Source organism: Electrophorus electricus, chromosome 25, assembly GCF_013358815.1.
Source record: "Electrophorus electricus isolate fEleEle1 chromosome 25, fEleEle1.pri, whole genome shotgun sequence".
Taxonomy (NCBI): Eukaryota; Metazoa; Chordata; class Actinopteri; order Gymnotiformes; family Gymnotidae; genus Electrophorus; species Electrophorus electricus.
The window spans coordinates 5,562,098-5,584,320 of record NC_049559.1 but is presented as its reverse complement, the minus strand read 5'-3'; the positions used below and the strand labels follow the sequence as shown (position 1 = coordinate 5,584,320).

General features: G+C 39.4%; 1 protein-coding gene across 1 annotated transcript; it reads left to right on the top strand.

Moving 5' to 3' along the window:
* The first annotated feature begins 409 nt into the window (after positions 1-409).
* Positions 410-19,039, top strand: nlgn4xb (neuroligin 4 X-linked b). The gene is made up of 6 exons (XM_027025083.2): positions 410-704; positions 3,882-4,599; positions 11,407-11,562; positions 14,701-14,886; positions 15,097-15,886; positions 16,095-19,039. Exons 2-6 carry the CDS (start codon positions 4,137-4,139, stop codon positions 16,951-16,953), a joined length of 2,454 nt encoding a protein of 817 aa, XP_026880884.1. The 5' UTR covers positions 410-704; positions 3,882-4,136; the 3' UTR covers positions 16,954-19,039.
* The last annotated feature ends 3,184 nt before the right edge of the window (positions 19,040-22,223 follow it).

The window sequence follows — 22,223 nt, the reverse complement described above, 5'->3', positions numbered from 1 at the left end:
CCCCAAGGATATTCTGAGAAATTCAGAATTTTCGGTCAATTTAATAGGGGTTTCAGAAATGTCAGCATTCCACAGTAGACCTACTGGTCTTCCGGATGCTGTCAGTGGTAACTCATCCACTACAAATAAAAGTATTTCCCATTGACACCATACTGAAGAGCTAAAGCTACACCCGAAAATATGTATGTCACATGTGTATGGCTGTAGTGTAGCGAAGCATCCTTGTCCTTAATGTAAATCTTTCAAAGGGAGTTCAAAGACGCAGCTGGGTGACAGTCAAATTACAGAAGACCATTGGCTACGGGCTGTGTAATTTTCGTTCAACACAACCCAATAGCAGAGAGAGAGACACACACACACACACACACAGAGAGAGAGAGAGAGAGAGAGAGAGAGAGAGAGACTGACTTTCAATTCAAATGTATTCAGTTCAATTTCAAATCTACCGGTCCAGAGCACCGACAATGTTTTATGCGGGATAGCCTACGCTACCCTGGTTTTAAGATGAGTCTTCTCCCCCGATGAATGTCTGGCGTTGCTGGCGTTAATTAGGCTGCTCCATTCGCGGATACTGCATTCATTCATCCTGTATCAAAGACAATGCTCGGATGATATCATTTATGGGCTTATGCGTTTTGACGTTGAGATCCTCCACGGAATTTTAGTTCCTTCCCATCGCCTCGCATTGCGCGTCTTTTGTGAAGGTAAGATAGAACCTGCCCGTACATTTTGTTGTTTGTTTTCCTGTTACCTGCAGCGTCCGCGAAAACTGCATTTTTTCTTTACGGATTTCTCACGGTTTTTTATTTTAATTATTTTTTACGTCGACGTTTGTCGCCAGTTTTTATGGCGTGTGAAAATCGAGCAGCATCCGTGGATGCTGCGAATGCGGACACGCACTTGTTAAGCTTTCGTGGCTGAAGCGAAGTGTAATGACAGCAGGACAGTGCAGCACCGTAGAGGTGAGCAGGTGGGCTGCAGCCTCTGTACGGGGCTACGAAGCACAGGACAGCCCAACTGCTTTCGTTTTGTCTTTTTTTACATGCACGGCTAGAAAGCGACTAAAGCGAGGTTTCGAGAATTCGTGCAAGTTTAATGGCTACCTATGTGAGAAAACACTTTTATAGCAGCCCATGGTATTTCACAGCAGAGCTAGTCGGGACAGAACAGAATAGAAATTTGTTTGCCCATACCAAAGCTACGAAAGAGACATATGTCAAAAATAAATATCTATCTATCTATCTATCTATCTATCTATCTATCTATCTATCTATCTATCTATCTATCTATCTATCTATCTATCTATATATATATATATATATATATATATATATAGAGAGAGAGAGAGAGAGAGAGAGAGAGAGAGAGAGAGATGATTGAATATAATTAAATAATATGCATACAGTGCTCTGTGGTTTTCTATATCAATGCCTGAAAAATCGGCATAGTAATATCTAGGAAAATGTAGCCAGCAAACCACACGGTGTTACTCCTCATAGCACTCGCAGTCAAAAGACACTTCCAGGTTTGTGGTTTCACACACCTTTAACCCTGCCTGTACAGCATTAGGACTCATATCTCACCTCCCATCGATTTTATGATACGTGCGAATGTGCCCAAACAGGGTTAGACCGACTGTTCTTAATGAACACGAAGTCCTACTGATACAAGATTCCGTAAAAGAAGTAAAAAAGTGTAGCAAAGAAGGTTTGTGGCCTCCATGATGTGCGTGTGATGTCGATCATAGTGATAATAATGATAGCTCTTAGATAAAACGAGCAGTGAGTGATATCAGTATGGCCATCCCTAAAAGCCTGCAAGTACCCTGCTCAGTGCGCGTGCTGAGTACTCTTTTGGATAGATTTAATCCTCCAGAATATTTTCTGTTAGAATTTTGTTCCCAAAATAGAATCCGTTAATGGGAAGTCACGGGTTACCCTAATTGACTAAATTAAAACTTCCTTCCTCAAAACACGTTCCAGCCTAACTCACACTGAGCACTGAGCAGGCAATAGAAGATTTAAGACAACAACAACAACAACAACAACAACAACAACAACAACAATAATAATAATAATAATAATAATAATCCTCTCCTTTAACCTACTCAGTTGTATCAATACGTTTTACTGTAAAAATCTAAACATGTGGGTTAACTTTACTGTCAGTATTGTTTTACCAAGATTCTGTTTATACTGGAAGAAGTAAATTCTGTGTGTTTGTGTGCTCAAGATGTACTATTGCCAGTGCTTTTCACACAAATGGCAATCTTTTAGCTTTTAAAGCTTTTACCAGAGATGTCATGTTTGATTGCATAATACATTTTAAAAAGCAAAATTTTGACACCTCTATCCTTTACCTCCATTTAATGCTAACAGAAATTCAGAAAATTAAAAATCTGGAGATGATTTGGAAAAGATCCTCCATGTTTTCCAGAATGACTGTAATGATTGTTTACTGACAGTAATTTGATCCTTTTCCTAGCCTTCTTTCTAAATCATTATGTACTCCTCACTACAGAAAAGTCAGAGGTCATTGGGAAATGTGTCATTTGTTATTCTGGCCAACGTGGTAACCTACAAGCCACTTGCTGCCCTGTGGGCTTGTTTTTAGTGTGAATTGAGTTTTGTGGATAATTGACATATTGTGGTCAGAGTAGACCATTGGCTGTCAGTCTAGGGGGAGGGGTTAAAACAGAGAGCAGCACAGGGATACTTGGAGAACTTACTAAATGGCTGGCACTGGGGCTGGAGCAGCATGGGAAAACTAATTAAAAAGCTTTTTAGATTTAGGTTCTGGGGCATGAAATCCTGCTGACCACCCGATACTTCTCCAAAGCCACCGAGGGGGAAAATGGATTATCCCAGAAAATGAAATTACCTGAAAAGGTTGATACAGTTTGACATTATCCAACTGAGACGGGCTTTGGAATGACACCTTTAAATATGAACTCAGCTCACTCGATTCAGGTTGGAATAGCCTTCACTGAAATGTTAATCTTTTTCTTCTGATTCAGACATTTTGCCAACGAGTGTAAGATTGATGATTTTACTTGTTGCGCATTCTAGAAACAGTTCAAAAAGACTTTATCTGTGACCAGTGTAATGGCGTAAGCTGATGTTTTTTTGCTGTAATGGGAGCCATTTTTACTAGCTTAGATTCACCTTGACGTTCCTCCGAGGTGTATCTCTGAAGGGACACAGTTACAGAAATCAATAAGAGAACTTGCTAGCAGCGCCGTGTGTTGCTAGGGCCCACTGACAGCTGTGTTAATGGGTGGGAGCATTAACAGACGAGGGCTGAAGGAGGCTGTCTGATTTATACAGGAGACCTTTTTCATTAGAGACAGCACATTGCACTCAGCCAGCAAAAGTACCCCCCCTCTCCCCACCTTTAAAATTCGATTCAGTTTAACTGTGGAAAAACAAAACTCTGGCTGTTCATAGTTCGAGCTCCATGCCTCTGTGGTCCTGCTTTATATATGATATGATGTCAGTTGTTGTGGGTAGTGATGTAGGGAAGTTATGGTTGTCAGTAGATCAATATTTTCTGTCATTTCTCTTTTTCTTTTTTCTTTTCTTTCTTTTTTTCTTTTTTTACAAAGGGAAGAAGCTATCATGCCAAATAGAGGTCATAAATGTGCCTATAAGTTGTAGCCAATGGCCACGCAGAGTCCACCTCACATTTAAAGCTTCATGAACGGGGCTGGTGGCCCAGACATTTCCAGGGGGCATATGGAGATGTGGAAGGGTAGAAAAAAGGATTTACAGCACAAAACTCTCTTTTTTCAAAAAAGGCCTGAGTATGTTTCTGATCAGTGGAGCACAGTGGAAATAATTCTTTCAAACTGCTTCCTCTCTGTTCCTCTCTGTCTTCCACAGAATGTTCATTCTGACTAGAATGAACTCAGGGCAGTGATTGTGCCAGCAAGGGCCAGTGGACGGCATCTCTCCTGCTGTCCACACAAGGGCAAAAGGCTCCAAAGACGACGTCCTGACATGGCAAGGAACAAAGACAACAGTCCAATTGGTGAGCCAGCTGTCTGTCAACCTGACGTGAGCTGCCTGGAGTAAGGGTTTTTTTGGGGGGTTTTTTTTCGGATTACTGGGCTTTCAATAACAAGTTAGGGCAGGACCATGTCCAAGCCAAAGGACTGCGTGTGGCTACCAGCTGCTTTGTATGGGCTGCATCTGAAGGTATTGCTTTGGATCTTCATTCTGATTTTGGAATTTACAGTGGTCAACTGTCAGCCAATCCAATACACTACAGTCACAACAAACTATGGGAAACTGCGTGGTTTCAGGGCCGCCCTGCCCAGTGAGATTCTGGGCCCAGTGGACCAGTACCTGGGTGTGCCTTATGCGATGCCCCCTACAGGAGAGAGGAGGTTCCAGGCACCTGAGCCACCTATCTCCTGGCCTGGCATTAGGAACGCCACCCAGTTTGCACCCGTGTGTCCGCAGTACTTGGAGGACAGGTTTCTGCTCAGTGACATGCTTCCTGCTTGGTTCACAGCCAACTTGGATACAGTGGCCACCTATGTACAGGACCAGAATGAGGACTGCCTCTACCTGAACGTCTACGTGCCCACGGAAGAAGGTAAACCTCTTCTACCTGTGTCCATACTTGCTACATGAAGCTTTGATTCTTCTGATTGGCTTGCCAGCTCACGTTTCCAGTGAATCAAATGCTCGCTGTTTCTTTAAAGATGATTATATTTAGGGATATTCAGGTGGTTGATTTTTGAGTCAGTAAACATGCTCACCCATTGGCTTACAGTCATTGCACACATAGGGTTGAAAGCACTATATACTATAAACAGTTAACAAATTCATAATTTTTTTTTGAAACTTCATGAAGAGCCTTTGCTCTCTTTAAAGAAACAACAGAAAGACACATCAACAGTGAGACAGGGATGAATGAATGTTAGAGACTAATCTAATGTCTAACCAACCAATGCTTAAGGCATTTTGGCATAAAAATGTATGCTGAAAAATATAAAGACAAAATACTGTAAATAAACCCATTTTTGAGTACAAAAATAACATCAGAAACAACACTGTCAGCTATCTGTAATATTGTGGATATTCAGGTCCAATTAATGAAGAGGAAAGGGATATGTCAGGGGTAAACAGTCAAATTACAGGGCATAGATATAATAGTTGAGCAAAAAATGTTTTATTTTGGGTAATCAACATGCACAAATTACAAGGACTCACATAAACTGGAGCAATAATGTGTGACTGTAATTAAGCATCAAAATGAAGTAATGAGAGTTGATTACATTCAGTGGCTGCTTCAGGGTAGCACCTGTGACATCATCATCTAGGATGGATAAACCACTAGATCAAACAAGTAATGTTAATTTTTATATGATCCTTAAAAATAATTATGTCTGGTCACATGAATACAGCGATATAAAGGGAAAAATAAAGGTTAAGAAAGCTTTTAATAATTTATTTGACCCATAGTCTGTTGGCACCTTTTCACTCCTGGAGCATTGCAGTGCCAGAGGCTAGCAGGGCTGGCCACTATGATATAACCTGGCCTGCTGTTCATTCTGGCTTTAAATATCATGATCAATAGCACATTGTTCCTCTCTGCCCTTTGTATACTTTTCCATACTTTTCCATACTATTTTTGCCATTTGTTACATGGATACATGTTAAACCAAACCTATTTTCAGCAATGTCACAGTGCTTTCCAATAACCACTTGCCAGTTTAAGACTAAATCACAAAGACATTAGAAAATTGTCCTTTCTCTGTGTCTTAGGCTCACTGCAGGTCCTACATAATGCTACTTTAGGGCTGACAAACATTTTCCAAAGTAGTAAAGCTCATTTGACTTGCTTAGTGTCTGTTTTGTAGAATTCCATCTTCACTGTTATTATGTTACATATTCTTCTCTAAATATTGATTAACATACTCATTCTTTTAAGCTCATTTTAGTGTGTTTAAGTAATTGAGGAATTTTATTTAATTGTACACAATGACATTAACAGCTTTGTCTTCATAGCATATTAGTTATTTTGGTGGGGGGTTTGCCTAAGGTTGAAAATTAATTAATTAGTTATAAAGAGAAGGCCAACACTTATAAATCACTGAAAAACATGGTGTCCTGTGAACAACTGATAACTAAAATGAGGTACAATTAATGGGGCATTTTATTGAAGGGCATTTCAAGATGTGCATGACTTATTATTTTAGTCTTAGCGTTTCTAGTGTTTGAATGTATTCGGCCCAGTTATGAATGTATTTGGCCCAGTTAACCTAAAGTAAATCACTAGCATCAAGACTTCTCACTAGCATCATAAATGCAAAGACCATGTTATATTACATATGGAAGGTAAACTCACAGAAGTTACACAGTGGACTTTTCCCAAATGGATTTGTGCCGAGATGGTGATAATGACTTAGTGCAACTCAAACAAACAGCAAAATTCCAATCTGTGTACAACCTCGGCCACTTCGAATATGTTGCCATTATCAAAAATGGGAGTGATAACCACAAAAAGTGCAATTAGTCGAAAGCAGTATTTTTACATTGTATTTTTATATTTAAAGCCATCAGCCTCAGGGCACATGGAAAATAACAAATCTTCAAAGGATACTGCACTGATACACAATAAACTCTTACTGATACAAAGTTAACTCTGAAAAAACCTGCCAATGTGAATCTTAAAGGTTTTGTTAGTGAGAGCAACATGAATACAGCTATGGTCATCAAACCCTTTTTAAATCTCTAATATGACAACAAAGCCGAAGGATATGTTAACCGCTCATACACAGATATGTTAATATTTCATAGATTTATTATGTACATACAAAGCATTTTAAAGAACTTTATAGTTTGTTGATGTCTACCATTTTAGAACTGGTATACTTAGTCAATAAGACCTCAAAGAGGTATTATCTTTGGCAAGTGATGAGAATATATGATATGAAAGATATCTGACTTTTACCAGTACTTGTCCCACATCACTCCACTTTTACAAATGCTCACCATGGTTGTCACTTCCTCTCATCTTAGTCCTGTAAGATTACTTCTTTTCCTTTCTTCTCTCAGATGAAGTTTGCATTTAATCTTCCTCTCAGTATTTCTCGCTTCTGTCCCTGTAATTTTGCCAGGTGAATGTGCACATTTCATTAATGGGTAAATGTGAAGAGTGAGTCTCCTCCACCACTAACGGAACTGTGCAGACAATGGGCTCATTCAACCCGGATATTATGCCATTATTCCTATAAAATACAGGGATGTTGTCATGATCCCATTAGTGCTTTTCCATTTAATGAGTATTTATATTTTACTGCAGACAAAGGATGTGCAATTAGTTCCCTGAGGGGAGGGATTTATCTGTGTCTTTGCAGACTACTACAGAATCTGAATTTTCTTGTAGTGAATTCATCAGAAAGCACTGCTTGTCCCAGAGGGATGTTACCGGGTCACATACGAAACATAATCTATTGCAACTTCAAGAGCAAATAACTGGTTATGAATTTAAGCAGTGGTCATGCAAAGAAGAGGCCATGCCAAGTATTCTTGGCTGGTCGATATTCTCAAAAATTGAGTCACTGTAACATTTGCTAATGGTTCGTTTTCATAAAGGTGTAAGTAAGAAGAAGCCCTGTGTCTGTTTCTCTGTTTATGGGGAGTTTATGGGCTGGAGGCTTAGTCATGCTGTACTCTGTGAGTCAGAAAGGCAAATATTTCGGTCCATGCCATACTGTATGTTCGCGCTGCCTTGAGGATATGTTACTGTGGAGGTGGTATCTTTTACTGGGTTATTATATTGAATTTGCCATTTGGTTTCCAGCAAAGCATAGAAGGAACATGTGAAACAAGCTATTGTTTTCTTTGCCGCTGTCATCCTTGGCTCGCTCACTGGGGGCTTGGACTCAGACACGTGTAAAGCTGCTTTGTGACAACGGCTGTTTTAAAAAGCGCTATATGAATACATTTGGTTTTGCCTTTGACTTTGACTTTTACCATATTGCACTATAGTGACTTGGCTAGGACTTTGTCAGGAAGGTTGAAAGCCTGTGACTCACCAGGCCACTCACAGTACACTCATCTGGAACATGTGAACATGGGCAGGTGAACATGACCAGTTTGGCAGCACAGTCATCAGAAATCTCAGTCCTCCACTACAACGCACATTTGCATAGTTGTTCCATTTGTCTCTTTTCGAATGCTTGATTTGGCTGTAGCAGGTATGCCGCTACACACAATGCAATCACAGCGATCAGGCAACTGCAAAGACTAAAACGATGGCCAAGGTGAACATGGGGTTGATTGGACTCCTGAAGAGTGGTTAAAAAAATACTGGTGCTTCCACAGACCCAAAACCCAGCTGTATCATCCAGCGCCAGAAACACATAGGAAATCCAGCTGCTTTGATTCATAGTGGAGTGGACTGGACAGTAGGGTCACCACTGCACTGAATGTCTGAGCATGCACAGAGTACAGTCTTTCCCAGTACTGTCGGGTCCCGGTCCTCGTCCTCGAGTATGTGCAGTGATTTTTTTTTTTTTAATACATCTGACTTGACAGTTAATTAACAAGCCCGTGAATGAGTTTAAAATGGATGTAACACCATGGAACATGCTACAATATGCAGTGCAGTGCTGCTCCAAGCCAAGGATGGGGGAAATGTGATGTAGTTAGTAGGGCTGCACAATATTTCATTAAATAATCATTACTGTAATGTTGATCTTTGCAAGACTGATATTGCAAAGACGTGGGGTATGAAAATTAGCCCTTTAAATTTTTTATTGTGTGCTGAAAGAATGGGATCGCGATGTCAAATGTTCCTGATGAGTGTTCTGTGGGTGTTTCATGAAATCAAGGCATTTACACAATCCAAAAATGTAAATAATTATCAACATAATATTGATATTATTATACTTATTCAACAAAAAAAAAAAAAATAAAAATAAATATATATATATATATATATATATATATATATATATATAAACAAAAAATCATTTGGTTAAAACAATGCTGGCCTGTACCACATCACACACCAAGGGTTCGTCGGTCAGGCACATTTTAACATATCGGAAGTCAAATATCAGATGCAATATGTAGCAATATAATCCCACAGACTATTTTACTCATAACGTTCACCCTGACTGGTGGTGCTCTCATGCAGTCTGCACTCAACACTCAGTCTTCATAACTTCACATACAAACGTGTCATGGAGCGTGTCCCTTGCCGCTGGTCACGTGGCATGGCCTGCCACCTGCAGTGAGAATTCGGTTTGTCTCGTTTGTAACCACACCCATGTTGTTTAGCCCGCACCTGCACCTGGGTTAGTCTCGTTATGTCTGTATGTATTTAAACCCTTGTTGGTGTGTGCATGGTTGTCAGTCATTGTTCATGTTCACGGTTTATTTTATATGTGAGTGCCGTTGTCTTTAACGTATGTTAATAAATGTCTGTCTATGTCGAGAGAGCCTGTGTGTTCTACTCCTTGCCCTGCGGTACTCGGGCCATTACAAAATGTGCGCTCTTATGCTCAAAAAATACTAGTTATGGGTGCACATAAAGCATACGTCAGTTTCAAGTGTGCTTTTGACTATCCTAATTCACCGTTTTATTTACTTTAGAGTATCAAAACTGACTTTCTAAAACACCAAATGCAAGTGATTCTAGTTTCTTTCTTTTTTTTAGAATTGTGAGAAGCATGCTCTGTTTCATTTTTGAGGTAACAGTCCATGGTTTTAGACTAGTACAGCACTGTGGATGCCAGTAGCACGTGCCAGTTGCCTGAAGAAATGGGTTCTGATTCTCCAGCCCATTATCACTCTCCATACGTAAGAGAAGGAAGGAACAGTCCTCGGCTCAGGATGGAATCGCTCAAATCCCTGAATGCACCAAACAGGAAATGTTTAATTCTATGGAATAAATGTTTATATGAAATACAATTGATGTAAGTTAAATGTCTTTAAAAGTATCTTAAGAATGCTAACCATGTGGGATTTTCGAGGTTATTAGCCAGCAGAAGCACAATGGACAATAACATTAGATACTCTGTAAGCCCAGAAATTAAAGGTTTTTTGTTGTTTTTTTTTACATTTTAAAGACAGTCTTACAGTATCATTCTTTCTTTCAACTTGATTGACAGTACTGATATTACAGTAAACCTCTTCCTCTTACTCCAGAGTGAAAATAACAAATCTTCAAAGAGCAATGCATGAATGCAGTGCAGAATGAACTGAGAAAAGCTGCTGTTGTGAAAATGGAAGGTTTTGTTAATGACTGTATGGATAGAGGAGTGGTCATTGCAGGGTTTTAAGATTTCTAATAAGGTTCTGACAGCTGATGGCTATGTTAACTTTGCTTAGATTCATATACATAGAGATGTTAATGTTTGACACACACGTCGTTTATATAAAACGGTTTTAAAGGTCTTTCCCCTACACCTGTGCATGTATACTAAGAACTCAGATTTGGTGAGCATGTGGAACGAAGCCGCTTGCGAAGGTGTTCCCTTGCTGGCAGCCTCCTTCGGACAGTAGTGGCGTTCCACGTGGCTTTTTGTTTATATTTCATTTTCCGTTACGTGTCTGTGTTTTGGTTACATGCCACGTGCCACTCGGGTGGTGTGTGCTGTGTTTGCACATCACCTATGTGCTATTATATTGTTTATAAGCCCTTGAAGTTCGCATTACCGATTGTCAGTCACTGAAGTTACGTTGGCTTTCTTTAACTGTGGTTAGCGCAGATTGGCTTCCTTTCTTTTCCTGCATGTTCTATGCCCATGACACCATTATTTTCTATTAGCCCACAAATATCTATATACTGTAAATTGTCTTGTCGCTACACCCCACCTTGTATATCTACCCTAATGTTTCTATATATATTGTGTTCTTGCCCTGTGCTTGGTGTATTTATCTCATAGTTGTCAGTAATGTCAGTGCACCTGTGGCTTGTCTGTGCTATAAATACTGAGCTGTTTCCATCATACGAAAGAGCATTCCTGTCCTCGCCTCTCGTGAGTCACGTGGTTTGGCCCACCACATGCAGTGGGAGGGTTTTGTTTGTAACCACACCTGCACCTTGTTTTGTTTGTGTATTGAAACCTTCGTCATTGTGTGCAGTGTGGTTGGGCATTTTTGATGTAGCGTGTTGAGGTTAATGTTAACGTCATTGTTAAATGTATTCGTGTTCATCAATTTTGTTGAATGTTAACCGTTTCATGTTCATCGTTGTGTTATGTATGAGTGCCATTGTCTTTATGTATCAATAAATGTTTGCACGTCGATGGAGTCTGTGCATCCTGCCCCTCGGCCTGCGGCACGTGGGCCAACTCGTTACAATTCCTGTACCTGACAAGTACTGGGGAATGAAAGTGGTTCTGAGTCTGATTTGAAATGACCTTTTCATTCCTTTGCCCAGCGGACGTCCATGATGGAGAAGGACTCAAGCCAGTCATGGTGTACATTCATGGCGGCTCTTACGTAGAAGGCACGGGCAACCTGATTGACGGCAGCATTCTCACCAGCTATGGAAATGTCATTGTGGTCACTGTCAACTATCGCCTGGGAGTTTTAGGCAAGTTCCTTATTCCTTCACCTTAGTTTAGATACTGTGGTAACAGAATTATAGCGAATGAGATCAGATTTGATCGAATTACTTTTTCATATGTGTTTAGAAGATTGAATTGCTTAGTTTATATTTAGTTTTAAACAATAAACAAGACTGTAAAATAAGGTCTCTCTAGCAAATAAATTCACCAGATATTAGAAATGCAAACCTGTACTTACCCCTCCCTTATACCTTATAGATGCAAGCTTTTGATTACAGACTGTAGCCCATTTGTTGGCATGCACAATTAATCAGATTTGACCTTCCAACCTGGTCATCACTGGTCAGTTTCTTACCACAGGACCACTGCTGACTACATATTATTCAGGTGGTACACAATTATCAAGTCAGCAGTAACACTGACATGACAGTTGTGCAGTTGTTGGCATTGAGATAGCACAGATTTGTCTGGCACAGAGGTTTTTTACACACATCAGTGTCACTGCTGGGTTGAGAGTGGTCTGCCATCCAAAAATATCCTGCCAACTGCAGCTCTGTGGTCAAATTCTGACCACTCGTGAAGGGATAGAGGATGACTAACTCAGACTGTGCATGGCAACAGCTGGACTATAGACTCTAACTTTACACCTACAAAATGGGTCTTTCTGATAAAGTGACAGGTGAGTGCATCTCTGGGGTCTTTTTCCAATTAAATCATGGAATTATGGAGGATACCAACTCAGTCAGACCTACTCAGAATGTAAATTTAGTTTGTTCCTAGAGGATTTTTAATCTTTTTTGAATGAATGAAGGATCTTTCTTTCCTTTGCCACACTGAGACATATCACTGTAATATATCTGTTGCAGAAACTTGAAATTATATAATTTCCTCAGGGGAAATCCATAACTGGGCTTTAGAAAAATTTCAACAAAGCATATTAAAAATGAAAATGAGGTTCATAAAAGGTATGCACATTTGAAATGCTACACCACCTACAGTTTTTATATTTTAGGACAAAATATGAAAGCGTTTGAAGGTATCTTAAAAATGGTTGAATAAATAAGCAAATGGAGCCTCACAGTGTGGCGTAATTTACTGAGGCACATTATAAAATAACAACACTAATTTGCTTGTTCCACACCTCAGCATGATAGTTTGTTCGTGGTATCATTTTTATAAGCATTTCATGGTCTCCAACATGTAATAATCAAATATGTAATGAAACAGTAACAAACTATCATGGCTACATATCTAAAACTTCGTAGCATTTATCCAGCAACAAAAAACATTTAACAATTCTTCTCTGATCACAGAAAAATATGTTTAGTTTTCTTTTAGGGCATTTTTCTGTAAACTAATGCTAGCAACATATCCTGTTCTATCATATGATGCAATATGATTAAGATATCATACATAATCCAGAATCTTTAACTCAGATTTTAGGAAGGAGGAGTTTGCTGAGATCTGTGGTTGTTTGGGGGCAGGTGGATTCATGGGTCAATGCCTCATTATAAGATTGAAGAAAAAAAAAACACAAGCATGCGACGACCCTGGAATAAATTGTTTGGGTGAAAGTGCTACATCACAGAAGGGGATTTCAATTAACCTTTATCAAGGGCAGGCTTGGGAGGGGTGATTTATGCAGCATGGGCGAAGCTTATACAGTCCTGATTTTATTTGGGTGCTTGGCAAAACAACATCTCTGGAATTACCAACTAAGGATCTGGAATTACCAGCCAAGGATCCACTCAGCATAAGAGCTACAAGCAAGGAGTGGATCATTTGTACAGCCCTTCAGCCTACCGTATAAGTAACATCACTCATGATCACTTGGATTAATAAGAAAGTCATTAAAGATGATCACTAGTATTTCTCCCTGCTGGGTAGCTAATGTTTGCTGGATAGCTACATAAATAAGCATAGAACATGCACTCTCTCATAAGCAGCATAATGGTGAAATAAATATGGCCAGTAACATTATACAGCCATAAATACATTTATATGCCAATGCATCCTCACATTGTTTCATATAAGATACAATCATTCTTAGAATTCTACTAAATAGTACTTAGAAAAATACTGCATACCCAAATCAAACCAAATTTTGTTTCATATAGTAAGACTATTTTGGCAAACTCTATGTGAGTGCATAATGGTACTTACTGGTATTTGTTTTGCTAACTTTGGTAAATTATAGCTTAATCCTTTATCTATAAATCGTTGCTTATTGCTTACTTCACTTGCTTATTTTTTTTAAATGATTCTTTATTGAAATATCAGGGAACAGGGGAAGGAAGTTATTCAGCAAAGCTATAGAGAGAGTTGCCATCTGGTGAGACAGCAACATCCGGCATAATTGATCATACAGTCACATCTTTAAGAGGCAGATTTATCAAACAAGTCACCACTGCAGCAGTGTAGATTACTGCCACTGCACCTCCCTGATTTAGCCTCAAATCTATTAAGGGTTGTTATGCAAATGAAGAGTGCCGCGGCCAATTTGCGGCGCTGCTGTTGAGGAAGTGTCACCGCATTTTACAGCCAAAAAACCCCCCACAGAACTACATTAAGGGCAAATATATGAGAAAATACAACAGGAAATATATACATGGGTTAACTATAGGCCAGAATCATCTAAGCAACCTTTTGTAGAAAAAAGTCTGAATAGCTATTATAATTTATGCATATGACAAGTGACTAGTGTATGACTAGGGTAGTGACTATGCTCAATAACAAAGACTGGCATTAAACACAGATTAAAAACCAAATTTGTATTTATGATTTTGAATAGATAAAAGAAACAATCTCTGGATATTATAAATCAACATGTCACGCTACTTTCACTAAAATTACTATATCTACATTCAATATGTGAAAACATATTGCCAGATATAGTGAACTTGTTCAGTTGTGCAGGGCTTTATTAACCGCTTATAAGCTCTTGAACAAGGGTTTTTGTCATATTGTCAGTGTAGTCTGTATGTATGAAGTCAGTGTAATTCTAGAACCACAGATCTCAGTCTTGTAATAATTACAGGTTAAGATTTTTGAAGAGGTACATTGAATTATTTCAATGTCAACCTTCGTTTTGCATTGTGGGAATATTTGTGGCATTATAGAAATCTCAACTATTTAAAGTTTACAATTGTTCAATTGTTTTTCAGGGTTTCTAAGCACAGGAGACCAAGCTGCTAAGGGGAACTATGGGCTGCTGGACCAGATCCAGGCTCTCAGATGGGTAAAGGAGAACATTCAGGCTTTCAGTGGAGACCCTCGGAGGGTGACTATATTTGGCTCTGGAGCCGGAGCTTCGTGTGTCAGTCTGCTCACCCTGTCACACTACTCAGAAGGTACACTACTGTTAACCTATCTTGGTATGCTTTAGTTCTGGGACTTTACTGCAGTACTTCACAACACATTTGAATCACACCACGTTTTGAGAGATAGGGTTGTTCAGATGTGAAATTTTAATAGAGATTACAATTTTTCCAAAAATGTTCCAAATTCACTCTGCAAAGAGTTGAACAATATTTTGACAGTTTTGTTGAACTGTACTCCAGATCTTTTCCAGAAAGCCATCATTCAGAGTGGGACAGCCCTGTCCAGCTGGGCGGTCAACTACCAGCCAGCCAAGTACACACATATGCTGGCTGAAAAGGTGGGCTGCAACGAGGACGACTCAGCTGAGCTGGTCCAGTGCCTCCAGAATAAGAATTACAAGGAGCTCATCGAGCAGAGCATCACACCTGCCAAGTATCACATTGCCTTTGGGCCTGTGATTGATGGCGATGTCATCCCTGACGACCCCCAGATACTGATGGAGCAAGGGGAATTTCTCAACTATGACATCATGCTGGGGGTTAACCAGGGTGAAGGGTACAAGTTTGTGGATGGCATCGTGGACAGTGAGGATGGAGTTGCCGGTAGCGACTTTGAGTTCGCCGTGTCAGATTTTGTCGATAACTTGTACGGCTACCCGGAAGGGAAGGACACACTGAGGGAAACTATAAAGTTCATGTACACTGACTGGGCTGATAAGGAAAATCCAGAAACGCGGCGTAAAACTCTGGTCGCACTTTTCACGGACCACCAGTGGGTGGCGCCTGCTGTGGCCACGGCAGATTTACATGCTCAGTATGGCTCACCCACCTACTTCTATGCATTTTACCACCACTGCCAGAGTGAAATGAAGCCTGCCTGGGCGGATTCTGCCCACGGAGATGAACTACCATATGTGTTTGGCATCCCAATGATTGGTCCTACTGATCTCTTTAGTTGTAACTTCTCTAAGAACGATGTCATGTTGAGTGCAGTGGTTATGACCTACTGGACTAACTTCGCCAAAACTGGGTGAGTGAGCTATTCTGTATCACTGCAAAGGCAGCATTGAACTAATGACCTATAAAACAGACTGACAGTATAGCAGTGATTTGTCATTCATGCATGAATTAAAGATTTTGACCTAAAGCATTTTTCTCCTTGTAAAACCTTTATGCATGCATAGCTTTTAATATTTCAGGCTCATCCCTTATTAAAGTATCTTTGTTGTACTTTTCAGAGACCCAAATCAGCCAGTTCCCCAGGACACAAAATTCATCCACACAAAACCAAATCGCTTTGAAGAGGTTGCCTGGTCCAAGTACAATCCTAAAGACCAGCTTTACCTGCACATCGGCCTAAAGCCACGTGTGCGTGACCACTACAGAGCCACTAAGGTGGCCTTCTGGTTGGAGCTGGTGCCACATCTACACAACATCAACGAACTCTTCCAGTATGTATCCTCGACCACTAAGATCCCACCTCAGGACACGACTCCTTTCTCATACACCAAGCGCTTGTCCAACAAACACTGGCCGTCCACCACTCGCCACCCACCTGTTCCTCCAGCCAACACCAAACAGGTGCCAGACCAGCAGAAGACAGTAGGCCTGGAGGATGGCACTGTCATCATCGAGGCCAGAGACTACTCCACCGAGCTGAGTGTGACCATTGCCGTGGGTGCCTCATTGCTCTTCCTGAACATCCTGGCATTCGCTGCCCTCTATTACAAGAAAGACAAGCACCGGCTAGAGTCGAGCCGCCGGCCAAGTCCTCCGAGAAACCTTGCAACAGCGGTGGCGCGGGTGCCAAGCGAGGAGCTGATGTCTCTGCAGATGAAGCAGCTGGATCGCGAGCGCGATTATGAATGTGAGTCCCTGCAGGGTCACGACATGCTGCGGCTCACCTGCCCTCCAGACTACGCCCTCACACTGCGACGATCCCCAGACGACATCCCGCTCATGACACCCAACACCATCACCATGATTCCCAACTCTCTGACGGGGATGCAGCCATCCTATCACCCCTTTAGCACATATGCCAACAGCACCCCCAGCAGTACGGCCCTCCCTCATGGACACTCCACCACCCGAGTATAATTCAGCAATGAGGACTGGGCTCTACAAGTGACAAATTATTTAAGTCAAAGAGAGCGCACCCAGGTATTTGAATACAAATGCTCTAGGTGTTATTTTGTTACTGACTCTATGAATAACGCGATGTCATGATAGTTTAACCTGTATAATGTGAACAGTGAATGTAATGATTTTCAAATTTATGGTGCAGCAAGCGGATCTCGACAAAACTAAACATTGTTTAAATAAAGAAATCTTCTTCAGTCTATAGTATACTATATTGTGTAAGAAGACCCACAGTTTGCATCCTGATCTCTTTGGTTAGATTGCAGGTGATGTGGTGACGAGGCGTATATAATGCATTTAAAGCTAAAAGAAACTTCAGTACAATTCAGTAATGCCTTCAGTTCTTGAATTGACTGCTTCTTACTAAAACTCTAATGACAAAACATTAGATCAATAGCAGCATCGGCCATGATTGCTAAGGCTATGGCGATTGAGATGATTGTCTCATCTTTTAATGAAAAAATGTACATACAGAATAACATTTCTTGTTTGTTCTTTATAATAATAGTGAATGATCACTGCTTGTTGTTTCTCATGTCTAAACATCTAAACTCTTTCATGTTGGCGCATTCTGTGATTTGCACATTAAACTCAAGATCAGATACAAGACCCTAAAATCATAGTTATGTTCCAGAGCCATGACCTCACACAGCTTAAATCCTGGCAAAGAGATCAGAGTGCAGTGTAAATATCTGTGCCATATATTGAGCACTTGTACTGTAAATCTTAAGAGCTTAGCTCCTAAGGGTAATTGCCTTCAACTGGCAGTAATCCCATTTCTCAGTCCAAATAGTGTTATTTTAGAGCCTAAAGTGATGTATATAGCATAGGAGAAACGCAAAAAAATACAGCTGTTAGTGATGTTCTGCTTGGGTTTTTTTTTTTTTCTTTCCCCAATTTACTTCATGTGCACACTTCAGGCTGTATACTGACATGGCTGTTCTCTCCCATTCTATACATACAGCTGGTGTTTTCAATTTTATTTCACACCTTATGTGCAAACGGTATGTGTCAATGGACCTCAAAATAGTTTTCATCTTTAAAAAAAATTGAAAATGAGAAATCATTTGTAAGAATGTCAAACTTCACCAGTCCTCAGGAAGTGTCAGCAGAAAATTTATTTACCAATATAAATTCTAGTGAAAACAAGATAGCAGCAGCGTTTCCTAGTCCAGCAGCGTTTCCTAGTCCAGCAGCGTTTCCTAGTTCAGCAGTGTTTTCTATTCCAGCTAATTTTTATTGCCATCCCTATTTGTAATTCATGATATTGTCATAGATTCTATTTAGGCTTGGTCATAATTATAGTTCCAACTTATAGTACTGTATATGCTTGTATAAAATTCCAACAGTCATCCCTGAACAAATTCATTTACAGAGAAGTTAACACGTGATGGTTGTTCATCATTCATGTTTAACTGGGCAAAGCATCACAGAGATGTTTTCAAAATCAAAGATTTTTTTCTTTGCAGGTAGTGTGTTGTTGTCACACAACACAACCCTTTAAATCCTGTGTATCTACTCTGAAATCCTTGAATGCAACCAGTGAAAGCTCAGTTTCAGAAAAGGATCACCATACCTGTTAGTGGATCTGAAGTGATACAGTCCATTTTAAGAAGATTTTTGATGTGTGATGATTTGGGAAAATGTAAGAACTGATTTTTTTTTGTCTTTCTGAAAATGTATTTGTATATATTTATTCAGATTTTCTTTTAGGCTTAGATCTGCTCTCCATACAACCACTCTTATTTTTTATTTATTTACAAAACAACGAAAAAAGAAATATTACTTTTTCTGCAATGAGGTATCAAAAAACTCTGGCACAGAGTGTAACAGCGGCTTATTATGATTAGATGTGAACTCCATGTTGAAGTCATTTGTTAGGAGTACCAGTTAAGAAATTATTTGTAAGCTGGTGTCTGAAGTTTTCAATCAACCACAGGGCCAGCAGGGTAAACTCATTATTTTCAAAGGTTTGCTTTTGGCTCAACATGTATCAGACTTTTCTGCTGTTGTTTCTAAAATAAAGGATCATAGATTTTAGTTATTGGCATTTTGTTTACTGCTATCTAATTTCCATAATAGCTGCAAAAACATTGGTTTCAGATGAAGAACTAGTAGCATTAGTGCTGGACCCATTTGCCAGTCATCTTTGCTCAAACACATAATTCAGTGGTGTCGGATGGTGCAGGAAATCCACTACCATTTATACCTACTTTAGGATGTATGACTCGCTGAGGCACCTTTGCACATGTATTCTAGCACTGAATCTTCGCTGTGGGAAATAAGAAGCCATGAGAATCGTTAGGTGTTTAGCTGGTCCTGTCCAGCCTAGATATTATCTCCTGCCCACAAAAGTCAACACAAACAAAAAACTCCATAGCATGATGGTTTATTTAAAAAAAAAAAACTAGCTCATTATAAATCTACAATAATATCTGTAATGTGTGCACTACTTAGTACTAGAATTTATTAATAATGATGGGGGTGGAAGAGTCACATGGACATTATGAAATGTGTCCAACAGAGTTGAAGTTAACAGTGCTGAAAACAATGCGGATGTTCAACATCAGCATCGCATTATAAATATGTCAAATGGCCTTAGTGCTGAAAAAGTCACATAGCTTAGAGGCCTAGAAACAGGCGGCTGAACATCTAATTTTCTGTATCTTTTATATTGATTTCAGACTGTTCTCAGGCAGCAAGTTGCAAATTCGAATTGAAGCAGTTTTAATTAGTCTGGGTCTGCTGTCCAGAAAGCAAGAGATCACTGCATGATGGGGGAGGGCGTATGGACACACACACACACACACACACACACATACACACACACACACACACACACACACACACACACACACACACACACACACAGATGTGCACTGAACTCTCCAAGTTGCTACATGTTTTCCTTCTTCCCTCCAGATCTACTTTATAGCACAGAACCGACATAAATGAGAGGTGCACGTAAGGTTTCTTAGTAATGTGTGTGATGTCTGGGTTACATTTGAGCATGCTGGAGATGATGTGAATGCGAGGAACATTCTCTGATGCCCGTGGCATTGACTTCTGGGGCAAGGCCTGTTGGAAGGATAGACATAGAAATCAATTGCCATTTCTACTCAGTGGGCGTGTATGCATGCTTAAAGTACCTTCCTTAGTTTATTTCATCTGTCACTTGAAATAGAACTCACTGCTGGTGAACACCTGGAGATGATAATGGAGCTATTTTAAGGTAGTTTAGCTGTGTTGCCTTGAAGAAGCAGTTTTTTTATGGCTCAGATCTGACCTCTCCATTCCTCATTGCAGTATTGATCAGCACTTTGCTATCGATCATCTGTCCAGCAGTGGGCGGAGCTATACATTCACAGGTTCTACACATTGGCGCAAAGTGAAAAGCTGCATTAACCAAAAATGTTTCTTACCTTTTGCATTTACATTTAAGGAATTCGGCACACACTCCTATCCAGAGTGACTTACATGGGTTTCTTTAGTATATCATATATTTTACATCTGCTAGAGGATGTTTTCTTTGTATTTATACCTATTTTAATTCTCATGTATGAATCACAGTTTTATTTCACTTTACGCATAATGACATTTTGCTGAAGCTGTGTCATTTCATGTGTGCCCTTGCTTGAAATATTAATTTAATAATTGGCATGAATGTGTTTGCAGGAATATAATAATAATTTGACATTTTCCATAGCTGCCTAATGTTAAGCCGGCTTTACACTGCACAGTAATCAAGATGATTATGCTCTCAAAGATAACCATCGCAAAACCTGGAAAGAATTCCTTGGTCATGTGGTAAAATTTGTAGTTGTTGAATGACCAATGACAACTGATTTATTGTCTCTGCATCCAAAGACAGCCTGAAAATATCATCTAGCAGTGTAGAAAATGTTACTCAAAAATGTCAGTGTGACCATTGCTAGGACACATGTCTGTCAACAACCAGTAAAGAGCAGTCTGGAGTAGAACTACAAATAAACTACAAGTAAATGGCAGCATGGCAAAAGGAATACAAAGAGTCTTGTGTGGGGTTCAAAAGAAAGTTTTTATGGAATTGTTGGAGAAGGGAAAATGCACTTTTCATGTTTCCCTTTAGCAGAATTGAAAACACATGAACAACAAAGTCTGAAAATCCTAATTATCTAGAATCATGAGTTTATTACCAGAAAATGCAGAAAATGTGAATTTCCAGAGTTTACTTCCAGACTTTGCAAACTCACATAAACATGGATGTGAGAACAGGAATGAAAGAGGAAAGATCTGCTGATCTATAAAACAGAACTAGCTAATTATGTTAATGACATAATCATCTTGAAGCCACGTTGCCACCATATTGGTATGCCTAATAAATAATAACAATAAATGTCATTGATAGCTACCGTGTTTAAAATCCAATCACTCTCGACAATATATCACTTGTCCAATACCCTTTTTTAAAAAACTGCCATATCCACCTGAAAACCTTAGTTTAGCAGTTGAATTTATTTTATTTATTTATTTTGTTGAAAATGTGAGAACATAGAAAATAGAAAATAAAAGCTGCATTTATGATTATCTCTGACTTTATTCTGTTGAAGAAGATGTCAATACAATTCCCCAATGGATACATGTTAAAATGAAAAACTGATTTTTTATTGTGGGGGATTTGTACATTTAGATTGAATATGAATTATATTCCCTTAAAATGTAAGAATTAATAATCTTGCCCAATTTTCTTTGTTTGCAAAACTCCCGAGACCAGCTAGCAAGCTAATGTTAGCTACTAATGAAAATAGAACAAGCTTTCAACATTTTATGTAATATAGCTATCTATCTACCTGTTAGCTTTGATTAGTCTGCTTGCCACATAGGCACAATCAAAATTACAATTATCAAAGAAATATGTCTCTTTAGTGTATGTGTAGAATAGAATTATACATAATTATTAATGATAAAGAACAAACAATTCTGCTCTATACAAATAATCTCAATATTATCTCTTGATAGCTAGTTAGCCAAGTCAGACCAGTTTGAACCATTTTTAAACCAGTTTAAAACTGACAATTGCTGCCTTAATAGCAGAATGGTTGGTAATTTTCAAGTCTGCAAATTAGCAAAAACATAACATGCACATCCATAATAAATGAACAACACAGACATAAATCACCCTCATTAAACTACCACATGTGGACCTTTTTGGCACATCCCTTACAAAAGGTTGATTTGCACTGAAAGAC